The 24,336-nt window shown below is 36.0% G+C and overlaps 1 protein-coding gene across 2 annotated transcripts in view; it reads left to right on the plus strand.

The window, feature by feature from the left end:
- HSDL2 (hydroxysteroid dehydrogenase like 2) overlaps nt 1–24,336 on the plus strand; it is a 60,041-nt gene that overhangs the window by 20,999 nt on the left and 14,706 nt on the right. For both annotated transcript variants that reach the window (XM_036915645.2, XM_036915644.2), the window contains exons 5-8: nt 316–419; nt 1,854–1,952; nt 12,835–13,029; nt 14,802–14,873. In XM_036915645.2, the coding sequence (XP_036771540.2) occupies nt 316–419; nt 1,854–1,952; nt 12,835–13,029; nt 14,802–14,873 (470 nt within the window). The remainder of the gene's footprint in view (nt 1–315; nt 420–1,853; nt 1,953–12,834; nt 13,030–14,801; nt 14,874–24,336) is intronic.

The following is a 24,336-nucleotide window of genomic DNA, read 5'->3' on the forward strand; positions in this document are numbered from 1 at the left end:
TACTGAAAATTATGCGTTGTATGTGGTGTTGGAGAGGAAGAACTTGGAAGGATGCAGTTGAGGATAACCTCAGCTGGGTTTAAGGCTAATGTGCCAAGGATTTCATGATTCTCATCAGGCTACTAAGCAAAGCTTCTGAGGAAGAAGATTAGTTGCTTTTCTTTTCCTCATTCTGGTGAAGTAAAAAACAAACCAAAGTCCCCTACAGATTACAGGACAAGTTCAATTGCTCTGTAGAAATGGTTTAAAATATAACTTTAAAAAGTGGGGAAGTTGTTAGCTATTAACTAAACTTGTGTTTTCTTTTGCTTTCAGATCTAAAGCATGTATTCCTTATTTGAAAAAGAGTAACGTTGCTCATATCCTCAATCTCAGCCCTCCACTGAACTTAAATCCGCTGTGGTTCAAACAGCACTGTGGTAGGTGGTAGGATGAAGAAATGATTTGCTTGATTTATTTGTTTTGTATTAAATCAGTGTGTCTATAATGTAATCACATTTTTACGTAGCATTCAACATCAAATTTTCAATCAGAATCAATAGCATTTTGGAAAGTAGATTCTTAATCTTTTATCTATAATTGTAAAAATTCAGGTATAATTTACATTCAGTAAAATGCACAGGTCTTAATGATTTGGTCTGATGAGTATTGAAAAATGTAATACTTATATCTATATAACCAACAGATCAAGAAATGTTTTCCAACAACTGACATCTTCAGTCTATCAACCTATATTAATTATTAACTACATTATAAAGCAGATGTCTGTGAAATTCAAATTGCATTTTGGGTTTGATTATATCCAAACCCAAAGGTTAGTAATGTGTCCATAGAGGTGGTAATTTGGGGTCTGTGACTGATTTCTGCTGTAAGGCAGTGCACCATGCTCCCCAGTGCACCCTGAATTACAAGGGCAGGTACCTACAGCCTTGTAATGACAGTGGAGAGTTGAAGGAAAGGAAGCTTACTGTCCAGTCAAGTAGAAATCACCCTTAAATTGTGGTCTAAAGTCTGGATTTCAAGTTTTGTGTGTCTGTTATGAAATTAATATGTAGGCTTTTGCAGGTATGTACAAACAGGAGCTTACGTGGGATGGGGAGAGGGGGACATTGCTAAGCGATGAGGGAGGCTTTACCTATCAAAACGTCACTATTGCAATGTATCCACATATACTAATAAATCTTAAGTGAGTTAAAAGAAATGGGTTTCCATCATCCCAGAAAGCTTGCTCAAGTCCCAATTGGTATGTTTTATTATATGTAACTTATTCTTCAATAAAGCTAGTTAAAAATGATCCATGAAATACTTTATGTTTCACAGCAAACTAAGTTGAGTATGCTAAATAACATCATTTTTGTGTAGGTGCTTCTTTTAAAATAGTTGTATGAGATACTTAGTCCTTATTTCTACATATTTCACTAAACTTTGGACAGGCAGTTAGAATAGAAACCCACAGAGGAAAATTGAAAGAAGTTCTTTTTTAATTGACTGACTTAAAGGAATTTGCAACCTTTGTTGTTGTTATTTATTAGCAGTAGTTTCCCTTTAAATGATGACTTTAAATCTTTGAAAGAATAAAAAGAACAGATTAAGAAACAATAATGTAACATCCATGTAGTATTGAGAAATATGAAATTTTATTACTGTCTCTTTTCTTTTAATAAAATATATGGATGGAAATGTATAAAACTATTTTATTCCTGTTTAGCTATTTCCATTAAAAACTGTTCTTTTAAAAACAGTACATTTTAAAAATCATGTTTTGTACATATTATATATAGTCACTGAAAGAAATTGGTTATTCTCACAAAGTAACTTGTTTCTTAAGGAATATTCTTTGTGATTTCTTTCAGCTTATACCATTGCTAAGTATGGTATGTCTATGTGTGTGCTTGGAATGGCAGAAGAATTTAAAGGTGAAATCGCAGTCAATGCATTATGGCCTAAAACAGGTATGTACTTAAAAAAATACATTTATTGCATTCTCATTTTTTGTCCCTGACAATCTTGAGATGTTTGTCAGGTGGCTGCAGGGAGGGGTGGCTGCAGGGAGGGGTGGGAGTGAGTAGACTCTCAGTCTTTCTGTTGCGAAATAAACTTTTTACTGTACATACAAGGCTCTTTTCAGTTATCTGGCTTTGACTTGGATGACATGACATACTTTTCAGCTGATTGCCATGCTAGAAACATTAACACTGTAATACTTGCAGAGTCTCAGGAAAGCCAGCAGGAAGCCATCTGCTCTTCCTTGACCTTTTCTCCATCCTTGTCTTCGGTATCTTACTAAATTCTGAAGATTCAAAGGTATATTCTTATGCCTTTTTTTAAAATTAAAAGCTGAGTTATCTGTAATTTCACATGAATACTTCTGAGATCACAGAGTGCCTAAATCCCATGACAGAGGAATCTGTATATGGTTGGGCTTTGCGTACAGCTTTAGATTTAATGTATGGCCGAAGCTGATAGCGCGCAGGCTAGGGAATATGCTGTATGAAAATGAGGGAGACCTGGCAAAAGTGACAGAAAGGGAGAGCCTTTCTTCCCTTCCTGTGGTTCTTATTCTCCACCTAGATATCATAATAGTTTAAAGCAGGAAAAAGTTTTAAAGACAATTAATTTCATTATATGTTTTTCCATATATTTAATAGAAAATGCCTGTGAAAACCCTAACTTCTTTCATCTTAAATCTAAATGGCAATCCTCTTCTGGAAAAGTATGTTTAATGGTGAAGAGAATATATAGTGGGAACCACTTTTTTATTTCACTTTTTAAGAACTTAACAGGACCTTTATTACAACTAACATCAGAACTTAAACATGTTATTGTGGCCCCTTTCCAAGGAAACTCCTTAAGATATTTCTAGTTCTGGGTGAGTGCCCCGCACATGGTGGTCACTCAGATATTTAGTGAATGAATGATATTTTTGGATTCCTTTTGAAAGTATCTTCACATCTTTATTAACATTCCTAGAAATATTCAGTTGGCAAGTTGGAATATTTTCCACTTATTTGAGGGCTAGAGGGGGTTTTTGGGAAGGTGACTGTTAGGAGTTATTTCCTTACTGTCTTCCCTTTCCAACTATCAGCAAACTTCCCTGCGTGGAGCAGCTGTAAGGGTGGCAGGCGGGCAGGACTTGGAAGGAATAAGCAAAGCACTGATTCTATGAGAGGTAACTGAGAAGCTTATAAAGGACTTTGTTCCCCTCTGGGCCAGGTGACAGAATGGGGCCTGTAGAGTGCACTGGAGAAAGAATAAATACTCAGAGGTTCCTGGAGAGAGCTTGGCCCATGGAGATCTGAGGACCTCAACAGGGTGATTTAATAGATGAGATAGGTGTTTCCTCCCCTTGAGGCTGGGACCCTGAGGAGACCAGGGAGACTTCTTTATGTCCCACAATGGATTTAGTGACTGGTTAAGTCTGATACATTATCTGCCCATAGGGCAGAAACCACTGCACTTGCTACTGCTGGCAAGGTTGCCATGATTTAGCTTCTCTAGGGGTGAACAGAGCAATGAGGAGACAGAAAAAATATAGTGCAGCTAAGGGGATCTAATATCCAGACACAGAAAGCATAAACAAAACAGCCAGTATAGCAGCTTTCAGTGAAAAAAAGACTGCTAAAGAGAACAGAAAATACCTTGCTAAATAAATACAACTACTTAAGACATTGAATGATAGCATGAAAAATTCTTTCTGGAACTACACAAAGATTGTGTTTTGAATTTAAAAAAAAAGGTTGAAGGATTGGATGGTTACTGTTAACACCAGAAGTTCAAATCAAGAGATACCTCAAAATGCAAAGCAAAAACACCCTGCAGAGAAAGAAGAGAGACTTAGTGGACTTCACATACAAATATCAGGAGTCACAGAGGAGGAAAAAGACCAAATAGAGGACAAACAATAATTGAACTAAAAATAGAAACATTTCCTTTGAGCTGAACAAAGACGTGTGTAGATTTACCAAGTTTGAAGCTGAATTTATGTGCAGGAAAAAGACATCTGGGAGAATCTCAGAAGACTATCAAATGTAAAAGAAAATCTTAGAAGCTTTCAGTAAGAATATATTTATTACTTACAAAGGAAAAAACCAGATCTCAGACTCTTTATTGTCAACACCAGAAACTATAAGGCAGTGGAATAACATCTATAGATTACCGATAGGAAGAGACTTAGTCAAGAAAACATGTACTGGTAAGATGAAAGGAAGATACAGGGACATGCAAGGATATCATAACAGAAAAATCTTCCAGAAGGGCTCTTAACTAAACACCAAATCAGTCAGATTAGAAACTTTTCAAGATAGAGGGAAATGGAGAGGACAGGAAATGGCAAGCAAATAACTTTGTAATGTATATAGTTAAATGCCAATGAGTTCTTATAGAATGAATGGCTGGGAAGATGAAATGTAAGTGCTAAATAAGAACTCTTGGTACAGGAAAGATGTTGTAAGAGAAATTTTTACAACAGTTTTCAGACTCTTACAGTTTTCAGGTTGAAAGCCTTATCACAAAAAGTGATAATTATGTCTTTGCCCTGTTAGTATAAAAATTTTCTTCATTTCTTATCAAGTTATCTAATATTTTTAGAACAATGTTGAATTATAACAATGATAGCAGGCATACTTCTTGGCAATAATATGAATGCTTTTGTGTCATTAAACATACACAGTTTCTTCCAGTTCTTTTTTTTGCTCATTTTTTGTTTTTTTACTGCGCTTCTTGCATCCTTTCTGCTAAATGATGCTGCATAAGTATTAAAGGTGATGGTTAAAGCAGTAAGTTCTTAATTGATTTGTTGGAAATGTTTCTATCCAGTAAGTAGATTTGGCAAATTGGTGACTTTCATATTGAACTACCATAAAATCTATGTGTAAGCTCTGTTAGACTTATTTATTAAATTAATTAAGTTACTTTTTATTAAGGTATTATTGATATTTACTCTTATGAAGGTTTCACATGAAAAAACAATGTCGTTACTACATTTACCCATATTATCAAGTTGCAACCCATACCCCATTGCAGTCACTGTCCATCAGTGTAGTAAGATGCCACAGATTCACTATTTGCCTTCTCTGTTAGACTTATTAAAGTTCAAATGTTTTTTTTAGTCATGTCTCAAACTTGGAACTGTTAGAGAATAAATAAAGCACATTTTTTTTACCCTTAGTGGTTCATAAATTATGTTTGGGCAAATAAAATCACATAAATATAGTACAATCAGAGAAGTAGTCCACTTAGGTACTCTTCAGATGTGTGTGCTCTTGATTGTAAAGTTAAAATTTTCCAAATTAACTCAGTCAGTATCTTTTCTTTGAGATCCTTTGGGCTTTTGTATTCTCAGAATCACATTTAATTTATTTTTTCTTAACATTTAATCTATTCTCCAGATTCTCAGGTCACCATTCAATCTGGTTAGGGTAAGAAATGATACAACACATTTTCATTAATGTCCAAAATGCTGTTAGTATTTGAAACCAATTAGTTTTCATATCGGCCATACTGTTCTTACTTACTTTTTGAACAGCAGTAGCTCTCTGTGCTTAGTGCCCCTTGTATAAAATTAGGAATTAAATAATCCCTAACCTCCCTTTTTACCTAATTTTCAAACATTGAATTATGAAAAATTTCAAACATATACACAAACATATATGCAAGTAGAATATTATACCGTGTACTATTCAGATTCAACCATTTTTCAACACCTAGCCAGTTTCATCAGCATACCTGCCTCCATCCCCATTTGTACCCCTTCACCCCATTTGTACCCCCATTGGATTATATTAAAGCAAATCCAAGTCATACTATCATTTCATTTGTATATACTTCAATATGTGTCTTTGAAATTATAGGCTCTTTAAAAAACCCCATAAAATCATTATTATAGCTAAAAATCATTAATACTAATACCTTACTGTTATCAAATACCCAGTCAGTGTTCTAACTTCCTCAAGTATCTAAAATGTTTTCTCTGCAGTTGATTTATTCAAATCAGGATCTAAGTAATTTCCACACATTACATTTGTCATGTCTCAAACTTGGAACTGTTAGAGAATAAATAAAGCACATTGTTTTTACCCTTAGTGGTTCATAAATTTTGGCTTTTAATCTACAGTAGTTACATTTTGGATTTTTTTTCTTGCCGCCGATTTCTTTCTGGAGCACGAGAGCATGTTGCTAATGTAACTCTGAGGAAGATGTAGTAGCCATTGCACCCAACTCTGTAGTCACCATCTTTCTTTTATTCTAGACTCCAGGAATTAGTATTTAAAAATTCCTTTCTTTTGCAGTTTGACCAAGATACCTTTATTCCTGGACCCACTGTGGGATCAGAACCATATTTAATTGCTTCTTTGTTTCCGTTATGTTTCCCTAACAGATGCAGTTCTTTAAAGATTTTTCTGGAGAGGGATATTCTTTGCAATGGGGCAAAAGATGAGTATAGAGAAAGTGCGTCTGCAGGATTTTACAAACTACATGTCAGTACTCATTGTTGAGGCATGCAATCAATTTAGTTAGATGTGAAATCAATTTAGTGGATTGTGAAACTGATTTAGTAGGGAGCAGCCAGAATTTAGTTGTTTTATTTCTAATGGAAGAAAATAGAAAATTAGAGAACATTGCACATATTAAGTCAGTATTGTTTCATAAGCTTTTGATTCATGTAGAAATGTCATATATAAATATGTAAAATATATATATATTTGTGAGTGTATATCTATTATGTATTCTTAATCTTGTTGTTAAAAGTGACTTATTGTGGATCACAGTTGAAAATTTACTGTGCCTCTCTTTTTCAACTTCCTTTCCTTCTGTGTCCTTTCTCAACCTCCTCTTACCACTTTAATCACAGCTATTACTAGAGTTGATAGTGACAATCAGGCAGTTAGAAAGGGAGGTCTCTGAGATAACCAAGTCCTGACATAGCATTTTTCCTGTTGCTACCTCTATTATGTTACTTGTCACTTTGTATTCATTTACCTTCCAAACATTTTTATATGCCAGACACAGTTCTCTACACTGTTTATTCGTGCATTCAATAGGTACTTGACTAAGTGTCTACTGTGTACAAGACATTAGGGGTGCTCAGGTGAATGTGATGCAGTCCTTACCTTCGGTCTTACCATTTAGTGTGGAGGAAGGTGAAGGAGTTTGTTATTACTATTGCACTTTGTCCTATCCTCCTCTCCTTCACTCCCCTAACCTTTAGTCTTTGGGATCCTGGGGTAACAAAGTTAGAAAAAGCCTAGTCTGACTCTAAGATTCTTAGGTTTTATTTATACAACAAATATTTATTGGACACCTATTATATGCCAAGCTCTGTTGTAGCTGTTTAAGATACAACAGAGAACAAAATAGATAAGAATCTCTGCCCTTAGGGGAGAGATGCTACAGACAGTCAACATAATGATAAATAAAGCATATAGTATGCTAGAAGGTGATAATGCTATGGGATAAAATAGAACAAAGTTAGGGGGATTGGGAGTCTTAGGTGATGGGGAGGGTAGGTTGCAATTATAAATAGGGTAGAAAGGTTTGGTCTTTTTGGGAAGGTGACATTTGAGCATAGACTTAAAGGGGGTGTAGAGTTAGTCTTGGGGATATGTTAGCCATGGGGTACCAGAGGGAAAAGTATGAAAGGCAGAGGAAGTAGCCAGTATAAAGATACCATGAGGTGACCATGCTTAGCGTGATGAAAGAGTAGGAGAAGGCCAGTGTGGCTGGAATGAGGGCCGAGGAGTAGAAAATGATGAGATGATACTCATGAGGAAACGAGGTTCAGATGTTTCAGATTCTTGCCAAGATTTAGGTTTCCACTCTTAAGTAAAATAGGGAGCTTTTGCAGGGCTTTGAGCAGAAGGAGGGTCCTGATCAAACTTAAAAATTTTAAAGGACCTATTGGGCTGGTCTGTTGAGAATAGATTCTTGGGAGGGGCGGCAAAGGGCGAAACAGACCAGTTTGGGGGCTACTGCAGTTAGCTAGGCACAGATGTTGTTAGCTGTGACTGGGGTGACAGCAGTAAAGGTAGTGGAGGGTGTCAGATCTTTCTGTATTTTGTGAAGGTGCAGCCAACAAGATCTGCTGATGAACTGGATATGGGATGTAAGAAAAAAAGAAGAGTCAAGGTTGACTCCCAAGATTTTTGGCTTGAGTAGCTGGAATGATGGAGTTGCCTTCAACCTAGATAGGGAAAGCTGCAGATAGGGCAGATTAGGGAGCAAGGTTAGGAATTCAGTTTGGGGCATTATGTTTGTGCATCCAAGTGGAGAGGGTCTTTGGGCTCAGGAGAGAGGTCCAGGTTGGTAATAGAAATTTGTGGATTATCAGGATATATAGATGGTAAGAAGAAAAACGGCCATTAGCCATTGCAACATGAAGAGATTGGGAAGAACAATACACATAGGAGAGTAAGATAGGAAGAAAATCAAAGAGTGGGATATCCTGAAAGCCAGCTGAGGCAAGTGTTTGAAGGACGAAGGGAGTGATTGAGTGTCAAGTGCTGCTGACAGTTCTTATAAAATGGGGACTGACCATTGAATGTAGTAGTCTGTACATTTCTTTGACATCACTTGCAACGTTTGTAATTAAACTTGATTTTATTACTTAGTTGTTTAATGTCTTTGTTGCTAGAATGAAAGTTTCTTGAAGGTAGAGACAGTATCTGCTTAGTTCTTTTTATTGTAGTCATTGTAGATACTTGGTAACTATTTGATGAATGGATGAATGAGTGTCTGGTATGACCTTCTGCCTTGCTCCAAAACAGACATTCTGAATAAAGCTTATATAAGAAAGGGGAAGAACATTGTATGACAGGGAATATGTATTATCAGGATCAGCAGGAGCCATCAGCTTGCTGCTGAGATCTTTGCTTTAACTTTGAGATACTCGTTTTAGAAGGTTTACTAGATATCTTGAAACTATTGGTATCATTTGGGTTGTAGACTTGATGGCGCAGTAAGTTGAATTTACAGTCATGTTCCTTGTGATATACGACATGACTTATGTATGGGGATACTTTTGATACATAGGAGGAGGGCCATGTACCTCAGATTAATGGTCAGGAAAGAAAGTTTTTGAATGTAGGTAAACAATTGGAATAAGACCTCAAGGAAATGTTGGAATTAACAGGAAGGAGAATTGGGCAAGGCATTCCTGGCAAAGGGAAAAATAAAGACTGCAGTATAGGAAAATGCTGTGTGTTTAGTAGAAACTATAAGGAATTTGATATGAGGTATGTGTGTTGGGGTGTAGGTTTTTAAAAAATTTTCTACTTAACTTGAGCAATTGCAAGTAGTTCATATTGACTGGAATGTTGGGTGGGTGTGAGGTTGTGAGAGGAGATGGATGAGCTAAGCCTCAGGTCTTGGTTGCCAAGTTTAGGAGCTTAAATTTTAAACTAGATTCAGTAGAGAGCCACTTTAGAATTTTAGAGGCAGGAGTACAATAATAAGCAGAGGGAAAATAGGAGCAATGGAATGATATGGCTGTTAATGAGGTTTAGTAAGTTTCATTTGGCTCTGAATATTGGATGGCTTGTAAGATAGAAGAGGCAGGAAAGCTGGCTAGAATATTGCATTATTCATGACTAAGGCAATAAAAAATAGATTTGAGAGTGTGTCCAGGTTTCTGGCTGTTTGTGAGACCTCTATTTAAAAAACTTGTTTCTCTTCCTAGACTGTGTAGAGTGGCTCTCTCTCTATGCTTGTTGGAACCAGAAGTAATCTCCCAACATTATTGCCCTTCAAGGAAAAGGAGATTTATTGCAGTTAATGGAATGGATGCAGTGTAACATATATTATCTATGGTCAAAACAGTGTCCCAGTCCACTGTTTGTCCTGTCTGGCTCAATGTTTCTTCTTCACACTGGCTACATTACCCAGTTCCTGTCCAGAACTTTCACCCCACTGAATTCAACACATCCAGAGGAAGGATCAGAGAGCAGGTCTTCAGTAGTTTCACAACAAGAGGATCTCAGGTCCCAACTAGGTCACCTTCAGAAGTATAATTTTTCTTTTTATAAGACTTATTTAATAGTTTCTGCTGAAATGGAGGGTGTGGAGGAGGGAGGGATGAGGGCTGCTGTTCAAAATGCCTGCTTCCTCTTCTTGACTGGTCAGAACAAGTGTGGTAGAAGAGGACAGTCCATTTTGGGATAGATTGAACGTGGGCTGGGGTGAGGAGTCTGGGAGTGGCAGCTACTCATCTTGATACTGGCAGCAGAGAGAAAGGTAATAACAGTAAAGATAACAAAAAGCAGCAAAACAAAAGAGCTGCAGTCCTCTGTCCCCTGGACCACATTACAGATAGACACGAGAACTTAGCTAACCAGGGATGGCAAGGTGGCAAGGTATCAGCCTTTAAGCAGCAGTTTATACCATATTTCATTGATTCTGAGATGCCTTTGTTTTCACATTTTTATAGCTTTGTTATCAGGATGCTCTTACAATTGACGATGCACCATCAGTTAATTGGCAGGTGTTTTTCCTTATTGGTACACTTTATAATCAGTGATATCTTCGGTTCAGTGACTACACACAAGAATACATGCGTGTGCTTGGTGGGGACCGGCAGGTTTAAAGAGATGGGACAAGCTCCCCAGAGTAGAAGGAGTGAAAGGCAATTCTGATATTTTAAGTCTGACATGAACTCCATATGTTTATGTGGAAGAAAATCTTTGCTTGATCTAAGACTCTTGTTACTGTTTGACCATCTTGTAATCAGGAGAATCAACCAGAAGCTTTTAGATACTTCTTCAGTTATTCCTTAATACTTAGGCTTTAGGGTCACTGTTAGAATTCGTATGATCTGAGGTATATCAGATTTTATTACAAATCTTTCCCAGAAATCAGTGAATTTCATTTGATCAGTCCTATTGTTAATCTGTTTTTACTCTTACCAGTTTTATAACGTGTTGGGTTAGTCTATGGCATTCCAAAATCTTGCTAAGAATATGCTATGACTCACTTCCTGATTTTGACCGTCTATTTATGCCTTCTTTGTATCACCCATAGAAAGATCATTAAAGGAAAGGTAGGTTGTTTGGGGAAGTCATTCCTTGTTCTTATGTTGTATGTGTGTGTCTACACATACAAACACAAATGACACATATACATATATGACATATTCTTAATTTAGAATCTTGAAGAATTCTTATACCCTTCATATAATCTACTCTGAGACTAGGGTGTATATTATGCATACAGTCTCAATGGGGACTATATGGAAATATTTACAGAAAAATTTTGCAGTTCATGGGAGTGAGATGGTAACTCTGAGAATGTTGGTTAACAAAGGATGACCCATTGGTCACACGGTGGCTGAAATCCTGGCCCTGAAGTCAAGCTGCCAGGTATTTGAATTCTAGCTCCTGTAACCTTGGATAAGTTACTTAACCCCTCTGGCCTGAGTGCTTTCATCTGTGAATGGGAATAATAACAGTACTTACCTTATAGAATTCATTCAGATAATGTGTATGAACTAGATATAGCAGCATACCCAGCAAAAGGCACACTTAATAAATATTAGCTGCTATTTTGTATTAGTAAGATAATCACTTCAAGAGCAAGATGAGAGGTCTTTAAACACTGGGTGAGTAAACTTCTTCCTAATAAAGGAACTTTAGATATAAAGTAGAGATGTTATTTTCTAACTTTCTAACTTTTAGAAAATTCCCCAAGTTCATTGTGTACTCTTTGAAACAGGGATGTGTGTTAGAATGTAATTGCCATGAAGGTAGGGGCTTTTTGTCTGTTTTGTCCATGCATTTGTCTGCAGTCCCTACAATAGTGCTTCCCTGAGCAGTATAAGTGCTCAGTAACTGTTTGTTGAATGCATGGAAAAGGGAGCGGTGGCTCTTAATAACGACAAAACTTCTCATCTTGTGGACTGAATTATATAAGTTATTTCAGTGTGTGATGATTTTAAATGATGATTCAACAATGATTTGAAGTTATCTAAATTACTAGAAACTCTGAAACCTAAAGTACAGTTAAACAAATTGACTTTCATTGATTTAAATATAAGCTAAGGTACATGTAAGTAAATGAGTAAGGTACTGTCCGCAATTTTGACAATGTATAATTAGTAGCGTACTATTGTAGAGTTTCAAATTATTTCATAAACAGATTAAAATATGCACCTAAAACAGTGAAAACTATATGCAAATATTAATAGTGATTATCTCTGGGTAGGAGGATTGTAAGTACTTCAAAAATTCTTCCTTTTGATTCTCTTTATTTTATAGTATTTCCTACATAAAAGTAGTATCTGAATTAAAGGGGCCCCCAAAATCCAACTACTACTTATTGTTGGCTTAAGGTGCGATTCTTACTGTTTTCAGTGCTGAGCATACACGATGAACAAAGACTCTACATTTTAGTAGAAGGGAATGAGAGATGATAAACTTAAGAAAGAAGCTCCATATTTTAGAGGCAGGAGGCTGAGGCCCAGCAATGCCAATGTAGCTTGCCAAAAATCATGGCATGGTTGGTACAAAAATCCTACTCACCTGACTTACAGCTCAGTGCTCTTTCTGTTGTACCATACTGACTTTCTTGACTCTCAAGAATAGTATGCAGATACTTGAGCATTCTAAGCCAGAAGCTGAATGAATTTTGCCATGAGTCCCATGAAGGAGTTCTGTAAAGGCGGTATCGTGTAGAGTAAGGTGCACGTGTACCCTGTTAAGTCAGTAGAACATTTGGCAAATCCCTTAAGCTCCCTGGACCTTGTTTTCATCACCCGAGAAATAACGAGATTAGCTGTCTTGCTTGTTACTTGCACGGTCCTATTATTTGATTCGGAGTTATGTATGTGTATATCTGTTTCCTCTGCAGCCATACACACTGCTGCAATGGATATGCTGGGAGGATCTGGTATCGAAAACCAGTGTAGAAAAGTTGACATCATTGCAGATGCTGCATATTCCATTTTCAAAAAGCCAAAAAGTTTTACTGGCAACTTTATTATTGATGAAAATATCCTAAAAGAAGAAGGAATAAAGAATTTTGACATCTATGCAGTTAAACCAGGTAATGCTTTCAGTTTTTAAAGGAGTGACTTTTTTCCGCATTTTTTGCAATGAACACACATCTGTTTTGTGTGCGTGTTTGTGGGATTATAATTTAATATGTTTTTTTAAAAGCTGTCCATTCAATGAAGGGAAAAACCTGTACTGACACAACTTTAAAAAAGCGAGAAAGGGAAGATAGAAATGAATAGAGGGGTTTTTAAGCGATAAATGGATATAGAAGGTCACACAGCTATTAAGCCATTTCTAAATCTTGAAACAAAAAAAAAAGAAAATTGGTTTTTAAAGTTGGTCTTAAAATCACAGAGTAAAGATTTTATTGAAGAGTCTGGTAACAGATGATAATATTTTTGCAAAACCCTTTTAAGATTATAGACTTTCCAAATGTTTGTGTTTTCAGTGCAGTCTCTTAGAGTAGCTTAAAGATAGATGGTGAAAGTGAACAAGGTCTGTCGTGTGTACAAGGGTGTGATTTGAGAAGTTCTCAGAAGGCCCTACTGTTTAAAAATCATTATTCCTCCCTGAAGTTACAGATCATGATGGTGATAATTTATTTTTATTTTATGTATAAGATATAGTATGTACTAAATAATAGACTATATAGCCATAAATGAGAATTATATTGTGCTAAAGCATATTTTAAATAGTATTCATTCAGTTGAGCTTGTAGATGACAGAAATGACATATTTATATTAGTATCATCCCTGTCTTTCACTTTGAACTGAATTGAATGAATTAAATGGCTCTTTGTAGTTCATAAAGCACTTACATACATTATCTATTAAACCTTCATAGCAATTCTTGTGAAGGAAGCAATATTGTTTAATGATTAAAAACACGGAATTTGTGAGGAGATAACCCAGGTTGTTCAGATTCCAGCTCAGCTGCTCCCGATCACTAGCTGTACAACTTCAGGCATATCATCCCTTTTCTGTGAGCCTCACTTTCCTTATTGGTAAAATTAAGGGAATGATACTTTCCACACAGGATTTGTTAAGAAGTAAATGCAGCAATGTATATAATGTGCTTGGCACAGTGCCTGACATATGGTACAATCACAGCATTCAGTAGTTAATATTTACAGAAGAAAAACAGGCTTAAAGAGATTAAGCCTTTGCCTAAGAGCAGTCGGCTAATAAGTGGCAGAACCTGACTAGATCCAGGTCCTCTGGGTCCTGGTACAGTATAATTAACATATTTTAGTTTTAAAAACACAGTGTCATTGGGCACAGAAATTTTAATTTCATTTAAATGAAAAATCCTATCAAACTTTGAAAACTTAATATGACTAGGTACTATGATAGTTGTTAGTATGTAACAAAACCCAGCTCATTCCTGATCTCCAGTTTTTTTAATCTTCTGAGACAGACAAACAGAGACAGAGATAGGAAACAAGTCCATCTTAATGAGAAACCCCCTTCTCTTAGGGGCCCAGGTAAGAAGTGAGTGTTGAGTACCTTGGGGGGATATAGGACAGGAGAATTGCATGGATAAGTGTGGGGGCAAAGGCTCCTGGAAGAGCAGTTAAGGGCTTAACGTTAACAGCTGACTCTGGTTGGATTTTAAAGATGAAATTTGCCATAGAAGAGGATAACTTCCTATGGGAAAAGTATTTTAGCTTCATGAAGGTCACGTAATTTGACAGTCTTTTCCATTGCACCAGAATGATCATTAAAATAAAAACAGATATAATGTTTATTAAACAGGTGTTAAAATATTAATATACTGAAGTTGTTACAGGAACCTGATTATTTTGGGGGTCAATTTTTCAGGCCATCCTTTGTTACCAGATTTCTTCTTGGATGAATACCCAGATACAATTACCAAGAAAATGGAATCACATGGTAAGATGTAGACTATAGTTTATGTAGGAAAATAAAGATACTAGCTTTTGTCTTTCTCCCAAAATACAGAATTGGACATTTCTGCCTTCTGCTTTTAAACCATTTTGTAATTCTAGCAAAGAAAGTTGTCTTTTCCTTTTACCAGTAAGATATCCTTTTCATTTGATTAAAAAAAAAAAGTTACCTTACAAAAAAACCAAACCCTTTTTTTAAAGATTTTATTTATTTTCCTTGACACTGCTTTTAGGTATTTCAATTTCATGTGTTATTTTATTCTGAGTAAAAAATGTGTCACATCAGAACACATCTAACACCATTCCAGAATTTATGCTGTGACTACTTTATGGGACAAATTAACTTTAAAGGAGGTTTTGGTTTTACTTTGCTTTGTTTTAATAATTCAGAAATAATATTCCCCTTGAATTGGCCCCAAGTTTACATTTTAGCCTTTGTGTTCTGGCATTATGCCACTAGCTTGCTGAAAAGATGTCAGAAGAAACACTGCTTAGCAAATACCCTTTAAAAGAATTTCTCTCATGGTTTATTAACAAGAATAGATGAGCTTCTCTCCAGGACTTTTCCCTTATTTTTGTCTTATAGACACTGTGAATCTTCTAAGTGATCACAGGTTTTCTTTAAATAGCTACTAGAAAATTTAGGAACAAATTTCCTCTATACCTTTTTAACAAACTTACAGAACTTTACTACAATGCATTTTAGTGCCAAACCCTATTTCTGGCTTAATCTTATCTTCATTTTTCCTTTGTCCAAAATTTTTTAAATAGTTAAAAAAATTAGGGAATAAAAAAGGCAACTTTTTATTATAGAAAATTTGAAAAATATTGAGAGGATTTTCGACTGCGTAGAGGGGTATTGCTCCAGACCCCCGAGTTGTTCCAGGGTCAGCTGTACTCTGCATGCTTTGTCTCATTTAATACTTTATCAGTCCCATAAGATGGGTATTATCCCATTTTCCATCTGAGATCATACAGCTGGAAGACGATAAGAGTCAGGATTTAAATTCATTATTTCTTGAATTACAAAGCCCATATCCTTAACCAGTAAATTTAAATTGCTTTTCAACTCCTGAATACTTAGAAGTCCTTTAAATTAGCATATCCTCTCCCCATCCCTGTAATCCAATTTATTAATTTATAGGGAGCAGTTGCCTTCTCATGGACTAAACATGTACTTGCCATGGTCAGCCTATTCTCTCCCTTTGGGTGTAATTACCTAGGGTTCAGCATCATAATCAGAAGGTGGTTTTGTGACCATGGAATTAGAACAATAGCGATTAGGTAAGTAAAATGTAGTGTTTATTGGCATCATGCTTTGATTGCAGTGGTTCTGCTTGTGGGATCAGATATGTCAGGTGCATTGACTGCAATCCATATTTCCATCTCCAAGTAAAGGATGCCCTTACCCTTGAGGTCAGAGCACTCAGCTTCCTTTGGCTAAAGCTTCTTCCCCGTACAGTGCCGGAGAGGGCCTTTGCTGCTCTGCCTCTCTTTTCCCTGTTCTTCCTGGTTCAGTCAACAATTCTATTTGACATTTTCTGTAGATACATTAATATATTTGTATAGGGAATAGTCCAGTATATCTGATGTAGGATCTGACAGCTCTTTGAGGTGACATTAGTCTTCAAAGCCATTGTATGTTGACTGCACAGTTTATTACTCAGAAGTCCATAAGAGGCCACCTCTTTTTCCTTTTTGTTCTTTTCTGCATTTTGGAGACTTTTTCAAGTTTGTGCTCTATATTGCTGATAAGATTTGTGACATTTTAATCCCTGGTTCTTGTTGCTGCTAATGTTTCTTTTAATTTTGCTCTTGTATTTTTTCTTTTACTTCCCATTTCCTTCTTCATATTACTATCCCGTCTTTTCATCTCAGCCAGTTATGTATGACTTCCTGCCCCTGTTACATGTAGTTTTCATGTGGAGGGATTTCTGTGGGGTTCATAGTTTCATATTTTTAGAGAAAGACTTCTGTTTTTCAGAATAAGCTTCCATTACCCTTGTAGGCATCAGGTTATTTTTCCCCTCTGTTAATTCATCCTGATGTTAGGACATATTTCTAGAGCCAATGTAGTCAAATGACTACACTGCTATGGCTCCACGGCCTCTCAATCTGGTGGAAATCCTTTCTCAAGCCAAAGTCTCCATTGTACCTGTTAGGCATAAAACTAGTGCTTGTGGCAAGGCTGACACTGGATCTTCTTTTATCTCCTTTGCTGAAAGACTGCATTCCCCAGCACGCCCTGCTGCCAAGGTTCTTCCCCTCCCTGTCTCTATCAGTTAATGCTTTGGGGCAGGTACTGCCCAGGAAGAACTCCCCCACCAGGACTTCCCCTGCTGCCTGCTCCTTTGTTATTTGGGCGCTGCAAGCTTTGAAATCAGATTTTAAAGATTTCAAATCTTTCTTAAAAAGCAGTGTTTGACATGGAGGCTTCACAACATGCTCCTAAATAACCAATGGATCAGTGACCAAATAAAAACAGAGATCAAGCAATATATGGAGACAAATGACAGCAATAATTCAACACTGCAAAATCTGTGGGGCGCAGCCAAGGCTGTGCTAAGAGGAAAGTATATTGTAATATAGGCCTACCTCAAGAAAGAAGAACAATCCCATATAAGCAGTCTAAACTCACAATTAATGAAACTAGAAAAAGAAGAATGAATGAGGCCCAAAGTCAGTAGAAGGAGGGACATAATAAAGATTAGAGCAGAAATAAATAAAATCGAGAAGAATAAAACAATAGAATCAATGAAAGCAAGAGTTGGTTCTTCAAGAAAATAAACAAAATAGATAAACCCCTAGCCAGACTTACCAAGAAAAAAAGAGAGTGTACACACATAAACAGAATCAGAAATGAGAAAGGAAAAATCACTACAGACACCACAGAAATACAAAGAATTATTAGAGAATACTATGAAAAATTATACGCTAACAAACTGGATAACCTAGAAGAAATGGACAACTTTCTAGAAAAATACCACCTTCCAAGGCTGATGAAGGAAGAAATAGAAAATCTGAACAGAACAATTACTAGCAATGAAATTGAACTGGTAATCAAAAACCTACCTAAGAACAAAACTCCTGGACCAGATGGCTTCACCACTGAATTTTATCAAACATTTAGTGAAGACCTAATACCCATTCTCCTTAAAGTTTTCCAAAAAATAGAAGAGGAGGGAATACTTCCAAACTCATTCTATGAGGCCAGCATCACTCTAATACCAAAACCAGGCAGAGACACCACAAAAAAGAAAATTACAGACCAATATCCCTGATGAACATAGATGCAAAAATACTCAACAAAATGTTAGCAAACCTAATTAAAAAATACATCAAAAAGTTCATCTATCATGATCAAGTAGGATTTATTCCAGGGATGCAAGGATGGTACCACATTCGAAAATCCATCAACATCATCCACCACATAAACAAAAAGAAGGACAAAAACCACATGATCATCTCCATAGATGCTGAAAAAGGATTTGACAAAATTCAACATCCACTCATGATAAAAACTCTCAACAAAATGGGTATAGAGGGCAAGTACCTCAACATAATAAAGGCCATATATGACAGACCCACAGCCAACATTATACTTAACAGCGAGAAGCTGAAAGCTTTTTTTTTTTTTTTTTTTTCTTTTTTTTTTTTTTATTGAAGGGTAGTTGACAACAGCATTGCATTACATTAGTTTCAGGTGTACAACACAGCGACTCAACATTTATATACATGATATTTCTAGGTACCAGGTATCACCATACCAAGTTGTTACAATATTTTGACTATATTCCTTATGCTATACATTACATCCCGGTTACTTATTTATTTTACAATTGGAAGTGTGTTTATATATATATATATATATATATACATATATATATATATATATATATATATATTGTGAGGGCATCTCTCATATTTATTGATCAAATAGTTGTTAACCACAACAAATCTCTGTATAGGGGGGTCAATACTCAATGCACAATCATTAATCCACCCCAAGCCCAATTTTCGTCAGTCTCCAATCTTCTGATGCATAACAAACAAATTCTTACATGGAGTACAAATTCTTACATAGTGAATAAGTTACATGGTGAACAGTGCCAGGGCAGTCATCACAGAAGCTTTCGGTTTTGTTAATGCATTATGAACTATAAACAGTCAGTTCAAATATGAATACTCATTTGATTTTTAAACCTGATTTATATGTGGATACCACATTTCTCTATTATTATTATTTTTAATAAAATGCTGAAGTGGTAGGTAGATACGAGATAAAGGTAGGAAACAGAGTTTAGTGTTGTAAGAGAGCAAATGTAGATGATCAGGTGTGTGCCTGTAGACTATGTGTTAATCCGCACTAGACGAGGGCAATAAACATCCATGTATGCAGAAGATTTCTCTCAGAACATGAGGGGGGAGGTTCTAAGCCTCACCTCTGCTGCTCCCCATTTTCTCACCAGATGGCCCCCTGCGACTGTGCCTGTCTTAGGTTGTTTGAAAGCTTTTCCTTTAAGATCAGGAACAAGACAAGGATGCCCACTCTTCCCACTTCTATTCAACATAGTACTGGAGGTCCTAGCCACAGCAATCAGACAACACAAAGTAATAAAAGGCATCTAGATTGGCAAGGCAGAAGTCAAACTGTCCCTGTTTGCAGATGACATGATATTGTACATAAAAAACCCTAAGGAATCCACTCCAAAACTACTAGATCTAATGTCTGAATTGAGCAAAGTTGCAGGATACAAAATTAATACACAGAAATCTGTGGCATTCCTATACACTAACAATGAACTAGAAGAGAGAGAAGTCAGGAAAACAATTCCATTCACAATTACATCAAAAAGAATAAAATACCTAGGAATAAACCTAACCAAGGAAGTGAAAGACCTATACTCTAAAACTACAAGACACTGATGAGAGAAATTAAAGAAGATACCAATAAATGGAAACATATCCAGTGCTCATGGATAGGAAGAATTAATATTGTCAAAATGGCCATTGTGCCTAAAGCAATCTATAGATTCAATGCAATTCCTATCAAAATACCAACAGCATTCTTCAATGAACTAGAGCAAATCGTCCTAAAATTCATATGGAACCACAAAAGACCCCTAATAGCCAAAGCAATCCTGAGAAGGAAGAAAAAAGCAGGGGGAATTACGCTCCCCAACTTCAAGCTCTACTACAAAGCCACAGTAATTAAGATAATTTGGTACTGGCACAAGAACAGACTGATAGACCAATGGAACAGACTAGAGAGCCCTGATATAAACCCAACCATATATGGTAAATTAATGTATGATAAAGGAGCCATGGACATACAATGTGGAAATGACAGCCTCTTCAACAGCTGATGTTGGCAAAACTGGACAGCTACATGCAAGAGAATGAAACTGGATTATTGTTTAACCCCATACACAAAAGTAAACTCGAAATGGATTAAAGACTTGAATCTGAGTCATGAAACCATAAAACTGTTAGAAGATAACACAGGCAAACATCTCCTGAATATAAACATGAGCAACTTCTTCCTGAACCCATCTCCTCAAGAAAGGGAAACAAAAGCAAAAATGAACTCATGGGACTACATCAAACTAAAAAGTTTTTGTACGGCAAAGGACATCATCAACAAAACAAAAAGGCATCGTACAGTATGGGAGAATGTATTTGTAAATGACATATCCAATAAGGGGTTAACATCCAAAATATATAAAGAACTTACACACCTCAACACCCAAAAAGCAAATAACCTGACTAACAAATGGGCAGAGGATATAAAGAGATGGTTCTCCAAAGAAGAAATTCAGATGGCCAACAGACACATGAAAAGATGCTCCACATCACTAATCATCAGGGAAATGCAAATTAAAACCACAATGAGATTCCACCTCACACCATTAAGGATGGCCAGCATCGAAAAGACTAAGAACAACAAATGTTGGTGAGGATGGGGAGATAGGGGAACCCTCCTACACTGCTGGTGGGAATGTAAGCTAGTTCAACCATTGTGGAAAGCAATATGGAGGTTCCTCAAAAAACTAAAAATAGAAATACCATTTGACCCTGGAATCCCACTTCTTGGAATATACCCAAAGAATACAACTTCTCAGATTCAAAAAGACATGTTCACCCCTATGCTCATCGCAGCACTTTTTACAATAGCCAAGATATGGAAGCAACCTAACTGTCCATCTGTAGATGAATGGATAAAGAAGATGTGGTAAAATATTCAGCCATAAGAAAGAAACAAATCCTACTATTTGCAACAACATGGATGGAGCTGGAGGACATTATGCTCAGTGAAATAAGCCAGGCGGAGAAAGGCAAATGCCAAATGATTTCCCTCATTTGTGGAGTATAACAGTGAAGCAAAACTGAAGGAACAAAATGGCAGCAGACTCAGAGACTCCAAGACTGAACTAGTGGTTACCAAAGGGGAGGGGTGTGGGAGGGCGGGTGGGGAGGGAGGGAGAAGGGGATTGAGAAGTATTATGTTTAGTACACATGGTGTGAGGGATCACGGGAAGAACAGTGTATCACAGAGAAGGGACATAGTGGATCTCTGGCAACCTGCTGCACTGATGGATAGTGACTGCACTGGGGTATGGGTGGGGACTTGATAATATGGGTAAATGTAGTAACCACATTGTTTTTTCATGTGAAATCTTCATAACAGTGTATATCAATCATACCTTAATAAAATATTAAAAACAAAACAAAACAGTGTTTCAGAACCGAGAGACAGATCCAAGTCTTCTGGGTGGTACAAGCTCAGAGTCTGATCCAGTGGTTTAAAAATGTGAGAACCTTCCCTCTTGGTTTAGATGAACACAGCTATTCTTCCTTTGAGAGCTTTCATGAGGGGAAGCCTAGGCAGTGCTGTGTTTCTTGGGCCGACTTGTCTACATTTTTTTCCTAGATTTTGACAGATTGTATCTTAGTCTTACGTGATGTCTAGTATTTGTCTTTTTTTTCATTTTCATATTTATTTAATGTGAAATTAGGAGGGGCTATGACAGGGACTGCTGGTTGCCATATGTCTTGTTTTTTTTTTAAGCTATTTAAATGCTTTTAAGTATCTCTTTCTCATTAAAGTTTATATATTTGTAGTCTCCTGACTGTACCTTTCAAATATATTACTGATTTGTTTTTTGTCTCCTGAAGTTTTATTCTCTTGTGCAGAGTCTTGCTGTGTCTGTATATTACAGGTGATAAATAATGCAATTTATCACTTGCCAGATGTCCTTTAGGGCTACAGTAAGGTTTTGCTGCCATCTCCTTGATACCAGTGATACAGCTAGCATAATAGACAGATCACCTGAACTAGTCACCTACTAGTAAGGGATGAGTTCCAGCAGTTATTTATATGAGTTCTCTCATGTAAATGAGAACTTCTCTGTGCTGTAACTATTAAAACCAAATACTTGCCTATGTATTTCTTGCCTACAGATTATCTGAAGGAATCCTGTGTCTTTGCTATTCCCGCTTTTAAGAACCTCTGCTTGGTCCAGTTTTGATGACTTTAGGTCATGGTGCTATGCTCAGCTTTAATGGTGGCTATCTAAAAACAAGATAGATATAGAAGGAAATGTGGGGTTTACCTAGTGGATAAAACTGCAGGCTCTTGAGTCAGACTGCCTGGGCTTGAATTCCTGCTATGCCACTTACTGTGTAACCTTGGGTGAGTTTCTGAGCATTTCACTTGACACTTTTAAACTCTACTTGCTTCTTTTTACTTTAATTTTCTTGCATCATGTTTGTTTTAATAAACATATTGAAATGCTTTCTGAAACAAGGCAAGTTAAAAATAAAAAGGGAGAAACTAACACACATGCATATTTTATGTCTGGTCATCTTCATGAGCTTTTTTTTAAAGACTTTATTTATTTATTGAAGTATAGGTGATATATAATCTTCTGTTGGTTTCAAATGTACAACACAGTGGTTCAGCAGTTACCCACATTATCAAATCCTCACCCTGACTAGTGCAGTTACTATCTGTCAACATAGGAAGATGTTACAGAGTCATTGGCTATATTCTCCATGCTGTACTGCCATCCCTGGGACCAACCTACATTGTGATTAGGAATTTTTGTGCCCCTTTATTCCCCCTCATCCTCTCCTCTTAAGACTTTTAATAGTTTTTAACAGAGACAATAGTTAATGAAATCAGACTTTGAATACATTAAGACAGATCTGAGTTCAGATCTACCTCTGCTACTTGCATCTATGACCTTGGGTAAGTCATTTCAGTTTTCTGAAACAATTTTCTCGTCGTTTACTCTCCTATGGAAGCCGCATGAGAATTAAGGTAATGATAGTGTATTATACTGTGAATTTGATATAATAAATCCTCTATAAATATTAGTTGTAATTATCATTGAGTAATTATCTTGAATTTTCTAAGTGGTTAAACTTGCTGTCTGCATATGATAATTATATCTTAAAGGATTATTCCTGGCATGTATCTTAATACACTGATTGAAAATATTTATTTTAGGTATTTTTATTTTATTCTTAATTTTAATGGGCAAATCTTTAAATTTTATCCATAAGGAAGATGTTAGAGGTTGGTTAAGATTTTTTTTTAATCAAGTAAGTTAGATTAGTGTCTATACTTCTTAGTGTAATATATTTGTTATATTTTGAATATAGTAATCAGTTGGGTAATTTTCTTTTTCTTTGTTCTTTTCCTTGAAGATTTGAAATATCTCACCCCTCAAAAATAATTTAGGTCTTTTCTAAAGTTATTTCTTTGAAAATGTTTTTGTGTTCTCACTCAATTATTGGCTTTTTCTAAAATTAAAAAAATAAGCATCCATTTGAATCTTAATTTAAAGGTTGATAAGTAGAATTCACTTGTAATTTTTTAAATCCCATACTTATTTTATCCCCCTTTTAAAGTTTATTTTTCTTTCTTTTGTCCTTAATTAAATTTGTCAGAAAGTTGCCATTTTATTGAATTTTATTATTTTTTGTCAAAATAGCCAGATTTAAAATTTTATTTTTCTTTGTTTTTATGTTTTCTGATTTGTTACTTTTTTATAACAGCTTTATTGAAACATAATTTACATATGCCAAAAATTCACCATTTTAAAAGTGTATAGTTTAGTGATTTTTAGTATATTCACAGGATTGTGCAATCTTCTAATTCATTCTTTTGCTTTATTGTCTCCTTTCTGTTTTCTTTGAGAATGCACATTTTTATTCCTTTTTTTTGTTAGGCTGTTCTTTTTATTCCTTTAAAGAATAGTTTTGACTGTGTATGTACCCCTTTACATATAGCTTTGGCCACATCAAGTAGATTTTGTTACGTACTTCACTCAATTTTGTTATCATTTTTAAATGGGTCTGTATAGAAAAGTATTGAAAAGCTTAAAGAAAAATTTAAAAATCACATATAACCCACCATCCAAATATAAATACTGTCTGTATTT

This window comes from Manis pentadactyla, chromosome 3 (assembly GCF_030020395.1).
Source record: "Manis pentadactyla isolate mManPen7 chromosome 3, mManPen7.hap1, whole genome shotgun sequence".
NCBI lineage: Eukaryota > Metazoa > Chordata > Mammalia > Pholidota > Manidae > Manis > Manis pentadactyla.